At 46.7% G+C, this 6,563-nt stretch overlaps 1 protein-coding gene across 1 annotated transcript; it reads left to right on the top strand.

Annotated features, from left to right (window-relative positions):
• The first annotated feature begins 6 nt into the window (after positions 1 to 6).
• LOC119366511 (PH, RCC1 and FYVE domains-containing protein 1-like) lies at positions 7 to 6,315 on the top strand. Its single transcript, XM_037632257.1, has 9 exons — positions 7 to 224; positions 1,313 to 1,399; positions 1,646 to 1,735; positions 1,814 to 1,900; positions 1,988 to 2,113; positions 2,703 to 4,709; positions 4,798 to 4,944; positions 5,051 to 5,571; positions 5,696 to 6,315. The coding sequence occupies exons 1-9, from the start codon at positions 195 to 197 to the stop codon at positions 5,811 to 5,813; spliced, it is 3,213 nt and encodes a 1,070-aa protein (XP_037488154.1). The 5' UTR covers positions 7 to 194; the 3' UTR covers positions 5,814 to 6,315.
• The last annotated feature ends 248 nt before the right edge of the window (positions 6,316 to 6,563 follow it).

The following is a 6,563-nucleotide window of genomic DNA, read 5'->3' as shown; positions in this document are numbered from 1 at the left end:
GGGCTCCCTTCCCTCCTCGCACGACGGACCCCCCACCACACCACTCCTCCACCACCACCGCCAGCACCTCCCCCTCCCCCCTGCCGTCGCCGCCGCCACCTACCCTCCGCCGGCGGGAACCGACCGAGGAGAGGAGGACCCCATGAGAGCCCGACGCGGAGCCGGAGAAGCCCCATGACGCCCGTCCCCGCCGAATGGCAGATCCCGTCGTCGACATCGACAAGGTCCGTCCGTCCGTCCGCCGCCCTCCCCTCCCCCCACTTCTCTCCCTTTTATGTGCTGCGCTTCCGCTTGCCTGCAAAGTTACTGCCAACGTCGGTCGGAGGGTGGGGAGGAGCGAGCTCCATTGCTGGGATTTTGTTGGTGGAAATGCCAGCCCCCACCGGAACAGCAGTACTAGTTCCATACCAACGATGACGCCGTGGGTGGGGGAGTATGGGCAGCCATGCCTTTGCTTGCATCTGGATTCAGTCAATAGGGGCTGGGGATCCCAGCCGAGCGAGTTTTATCATTTCAGGTCGGGCGCCAGAGCAGGGGAGTGCGTGTGATTCCGTCCTGCTCTGTAAATTCTTCTCTGCCATTGCATTTTCAGGCAGCAGTCCGGGGGTGCCCTCTTCTAATAATCCCGTCTCTGAACATGAACACCGCCCTAGTTCTTCAGGCAGGGTTAAAAATCTTCTGAAAGCATATGGAAGTAGTTGAACATCCATTGCTGAAAAACTTATAATAATTAATACTAGTATGTCAATGTTGCTCTCTGTTTCTGTTAGTAGTAGTAGTACTCCCAATGTTAGGAGCAGAGCAGTTCTGCTATCTGGTCTGTTAACACCTCCCAATGTGGCAATGTTACCTTACCACTGTTAATAGTAGGCTGCTTGTGTTCTACACCTCTGTTGGTCACGAAAACATTCTTGCTATTTTTACCTCCCCTTCTGCACATACATATATTCTCAGTAACTGGTTCATGAGGGTGGCAAAGCATGCTATACATTGTCTTCATCTGTAGCAGTGCTTCCCCATGTGACAGCATAGGTATAACAATACAGTGAATAAAACAGAGCTACAGACAAGCATTTCCCATTTGTTAGTTTTGTTTTGAGGGAAATGGACAAAAGAACACATGGAACTTTCCCATTGCATTGGTCTTATCAAACTTTGGACTGCGAAGTGCGAATTATTCATCCCTAGGAATTTTTCTGAAGCCCCATGGATCTTTTTCTTTTTTAAAGTTTTACCTATGCTATGCTATTGCTATGCACCAATTACTGTACCTAACAGTTCTGTTGTTCATCCTTGTCGGTCGATCTGGCAGGCGCTTATCGCTTTGAAGAAAGGCACCCAGCTGCTTAAGTATGGGCGCAAAGGGAAGCCAAAGTTTACTCCCTTCAGGCTGTCAACTGTAAGTTCATTTCTGCAGATGCTGCAGAAGTTCTGTTTCTCTTTCTCTGTTTGAATTTTATGGCTTGAACTAGATTTGTCATGGTCTCGGATGGCCTTCCTTTCACGTTTGGTTCATGGAACTGGAGCACAAATGCCTTAAAAACGCCAACCATTGGAAAATTTGCGTCACAAGAACTGAGAACAACATAAATTCAGTTTGCAGTTATTATATGTACCTGATTGATTTGTTCTCTATGCTGCACAGGATGAATCGACTCTTATTTGGGTCTCAAGCAACCAAGAGAAAAGTTTAAAACTAGCTTCTGTGTCCAGAGTTCTCTCAGGACAAAGAACTGTAAGACATTCTGAACAGTATGGTCATATTATACTTTCAAAGTCTTTTTGCTGTCCCAACACCTGTTGTTCTTTTCAGCTGGTTTTTCAACGTTTTCTGCTCCCCGAGAAGGACCATTTATCCTTCTCTCTCGTATATAAAGATGGCAAGCGATCACTCGATCTGGTATTGTGATGAAAACCAGTCTGACCTACTCTTTCTCTTCCATTTCTGAATAAATGTCACCTAACTAATTTTGATCTTGTTTCCTAGATCTGCAAGGATAAGGTTGAAACACAGGTGTGGTTTACATGCCTCAGTGCATTGGTATCTCCAGGCAAGCACAGATCCCAACCCCAACACACGGACGAAATGCGCAGTAGTGCCCTTTCTTTTGATGTAAGTTCTCTGCTTCGACATAGCTCATTTTTACGCATGTTCTCTTATTTCATTACTAAGCACTGTTTATATTAATTAACATTGCTTGAGTGATGATTTCATATCATTCGAGGTGCTGCTATCTTTTCAAGCAAAAGTATCAGATTTTGTTTTGCATCTGATTCAGTTCTATTATAACTAGTTCCTTCTCCATGATTGACTATTGGTCTGGTATCAACCTTTTATGTCTAGTATATTTATGTTGACTATTGTCCACAATTTCCCACACGCAGTTCATATACTAACATGTAGTTTGACATGGGAGAATTAGCATAACGTCTAAAAGTACCTCATAACAGCAACAGCACAATTCTGATGATTCTGCCAATGTTGCTTGCTTGCTCTATTGCCACTTTTTGTTTGATGCTATTTTGGCTGCGAGTAGCATAATTGTACCTATGCTAGTCCATTATCAAAATTGCTCTTGTGTGATATGCGAAACCATGAACTCGTTCTTTATCTGCTTTCAAGTGCATTGTCCAGCTGCCAGTCCTGTACAAAATAGATGAACCAGACCTTTACAATATGATATGCTGGCCTTCTGTTTCAGTGTGGCAGAGAAAGTAGCCTAAGCAGTAGCTCCACATTTACCACTGATTCCCTCGAGAACAAGTTGAGCTCAGCAAATTCCAAGGACCGTTCTTCTGGAGAATATGCATATTCAGAAAGAACAGATGTGTCAGATATGCAAGTGAAAAGTGTGTCTTCATCAGACATTCGAGTCAGTGTCTCCAGTGCTCTCAGCACATCCAGCCATGGTTCTGGCGGCGAGGATTCTGAATCGTTTGGGGATGTTTATGTCTGGGGAGAAGTCATGTGCGACACTGCTTCAGTATCAGGGTCTGATGGAAACACACTCTCCCCTGGTGCAACCACTGATATCCTTGTACCGAAGCCCCTGGAGTCAAATGTAATGCTTGATGTCAGTTATGTGGCTTGTGGTGTGAAGCATGCTGCACTAATTACAAGACAGGCAGAGGTATTTACATGGGGAGAAGAGTGCAGTGGGCGGCTTGGTCATGGGACTGGTACAAGCATTTTCCAGCCACGTCTACTCGAGTCACTGTCAACCTGCAACGTCGAAATAATGGCTTGTGGCGAGTTCCATACTTGTGCTGTTACAGCAACAGGTGATCTTTACACCTGGGGTGATGGTACCCACAATGCAGGACTCCTTGGCCATGGTAGTACCGTGAGTCACTGGATACCCAAAAGGGTTTCAGGTCCTTTGGAAGGCCTTCAGGTGTCGACTGTCTCTTGCGGAACATGGCATACAGCTTTGATAACCACTTCTGGACTGCTGTACACATTTGGCGATGGCACATTTGGAGCCCTAGGTCATGGGAATCGGGAAACTATCTCGTATCCAAAGGAAGTGGAGTCTTTGAAGGGTTTGCGGACGATTTCTGTTTCATGCGGGGTGTGGCATAGTGCTGCTGTTGTTGAGGTTATCATGACACAGTCAAATGCTTCATCTGGAAAGCTATTTACATGGGGAGATGGAGACAAATATCGGTTAGGGCATGGTGACAGGGCTTCAAAACTCAAACCAACTTGTGTGTCTTCACTGATAGACTACAACTTCCATAAGTCGGCATGTGGCCATACTCTTACGATTGGGTTGACAACTTCAGGGCACATGTTTACTGTCGGGAGCTCTGTGTATGGACAGCTTGGCAATCCCAATAATGATGGAAGGTATGCACGCCTAGTTGAAGATAAGGTCGGAGGCGGTGGTGTTGTGGAGGTTGCTTGTGGATCTTATCATGTTGCAGTTTTGACAAATGCTGGTGAAGTTTACACATGGGGTAAGGGTGCAAATGGAAGACTGGGCCACGGCGATATTGCAGATCGCAAGGTACCTACACTTGTGGAGGCTTTAAGGGATAGGTCCGTAAAGCGCATTGCTTGTGGATCAGGCTTCACAGCTGCAATTTGTCAGCATAAATGGGTGTCAGGGATGGAGCAGTCTCAGTGCTCAGCATGCAGACAGCCATTCGGTTTCACTCGAAAGCGACACAACTGTTACCATTGTGGCCTGGTACACTGTCATTCATGCAGTTCAAAGAAGGCCCTAAGAGCGGCGTTGTCTCCTAATCCTGGAAAGCCATACCGTGTGTGCGATTCATGTCATATGAAGCTAAGTAAAGTCATGGATTCTGGTGTCAGCTATAGCAGGAACAATATACCTCGCGTACCAGGTGATACCAAGGCTGAGAGAATGGACACAAAGGCAAGCAGAGTTGCATCATCTACCAGTTCGGATATGATCAAGAGCTTGGACGTGAAGGCAGCAAAGCAGGCAAAAAGGTCTGATCATTCGCCGCAGTTCCCTGCAATTTTGCAGATGAATGACGTCCCGTTCATCGGATCAGGTGACCTGCACAATGCAGGTTTTACAGTAACAAACGGATACCCGAATGACCCCAGATATACGTCACAATTTTTAAGAATGCCGTACTTGAGTTCTCCGAGCTCGTTGTCTTCAGGAAGCCTTGAGAGTTTCAGAGATGCGAACGAACTTTTGAAGCAAGAGGTTCAAAAACTAAAAGAAGAGGTATGCCTGGTTCTATTCTTTTATTTATTTTTGGTAATAACTACAGAGAACAGGGGAAAAAGAGTCATTTTGCTTGCCTATGGTACAGGTTAATAGCTTGAGACAGCAACGTGAACTGCAAGACGCCGAGTTGAAGAAGTCGGAGGCAAAAGCCAGTGAGGCCGCGGCCCTTGCTGCTGAAGAGGCGTCCAAATCGAAGGCCGCAAAAGAGGTTATAAAATCACTAACGGCGCAGGTGATAATTCGAGGCTGCATGTTCTAGTGCCACTTTTGTCTCTTGTTTTCCTTGCACCATTTCACATTAGTGACCTGTGAAAACCATACAATGTAATAATCAACAGGTAAAAGAAATGGCTGAGAGGCTTCCTGCAGGAGACTCTGACGCGAAGCCGCCACGGGTCCCGTATCTACCTGCTGGTGGTGTAGTTTCTCCTGAAATTGGGAGAGAAGGCCAGAAGAGATACGAGCCAGTAGCCATTCATTATTCTCAGACACCGACTTCTGTCACGTCTGCTTGGTCTAATGGGCTCCCTCCCCAAGCCCATCAAATAGGTAAACCCGGTGATAACACGGTGCCTCCACACGAGAACATGTTCGAAAACTTCAACAAAAGCAGAGATTTTCCAGCCACACACCAGAGGACGAACAGTGGGATGGTGGGGTATCGTCCGAGATCAGAGGATTTTGACCGGCGGGAAGCAGAAAGGTTCCAGATAAACCTGCAAGACTGGAACACCAGAGGCTCCGGTTCACCCAGTAACCAGGTTGAGTCTGAGTGGATAGAGCAGTTTGAACCTGGGGTGTACCTGACACTGGTTACTCTTCATGATGGAACTAAAGAGCTGAAAAGGGTGCGGTTCAGGTAGGCGTTTCCATGATTAGAACCGATCCTTTGCATCACTGAATGAATAAGCCCATGTTCTGATATGCCATCGTTTGGAAGCTGTCTTTGAGTAACTTAACCTGTGACTGTTTTCTTCTGGCAGCCGGAGAAGGTTCGCGGAGCATCAAGCGGAGTCGTGGTGGAGCGACAACCACGAAAAGGTGTACGACAAGTACAACTTGCGGAAAACCGACCGGATCTCTTCAGTATTGACATCATAGTGTGTGCACCCATGTTTTGCTAGATGTTGAGACCGGCGGCGAACATAAGCCAGTGCAGCAAGCATGCTGAGTTCTTGCGTCGTGTCTGGGCGATCGGTCATACGTGCACGGCTCCTTGAGGCCATTCGTTGGCACGGCGCGCGTTGTACCTGTCTGGACTCTGCACTGGTGTTGTATAGAAGGAGCATGATCCATGCTGCGGTTGGCACATGGCATGGCAGGAGCAATGGTGTGTGTGGCGCCTTTGCTCTTGTGAGTAGCGAGTTATGACTATGATACTGCTATCTAGCCTGTATGTATATTCCTTGAGATTAAAGGGATGAGCCAAAGCTCTCCCAACCTGGTGTTGTCAACCGAATGTGAGCCCTGTAACCGCGCATCGTCGTGGAATTCGTTGCGGAGTAAGAGCCGCATGGACAAATGTATGTGATGCTGATGTACTAATAGTCAGTCTAGATATGATCTGCTAAGTTTGGAGAATCAACTTTTCCTTGTTTGAGTACGTGTTGTGTTGCATCTAAGATACAAATGAAGCAGCTTATATTTGCAGAGGCTTTGGTGACAGCAAGGTATTTTTTGTTGTGTAACTGGATGCGGATGACTGACTCTTTGCTTGCTGCTTTATTCATCTGTTCATTCCTTTCATGGTCTGGTCTTCAAGTTCTTTGTCCCCATAAAGCTTTGAGAATTTCAGTGACGGACGCGAATGGACTTTGGAAGCAAGAGGTTCAGAGTCCAAAAGAGCAGGCA

Source organism: Triticum dicoccoides, chromosome 2B, assembly GCF_002162155.2.
Source record: "Triticum dicoccoides isolate Atlit2015 ecotype Zavitan chromosome 2B, WEW_v2.0, whole genome shotgun sequence".
NCBI lineage: Eukaryota > Viridiplantae > Streptophyta > Magnoliopsida > Poales > Poaceae > Triticum > Triticum dicoccoides.
The sequence above is the reverse complement of the archived record's forward strand: the minus strand, read 5'-3'. Positions and strand labels throughout refer to the sequence as shown.

Coding starts and splice junctions, on each gene's coding strand:
- LOC119366511 (XM_037632257.1), top strand. CDS start 195: ATGGCAGATCCCGTCGTCGACATCGACAAG. Junction 1,901..1,987: donor GCAAGCGATCACTCGATCTG/GTATTGTGATGA, acceptor CTTGTTTCCTAG/ATCTGCAAGGATAAGGTTGA. Junction 2,114..2,702: donor GTAGTGCCCTTTCTTTTGAT/GTAAGTTCTCTG, acceptor CTTCTGTTTCAG/TGTGGCAGAGAAAGTAGCCT.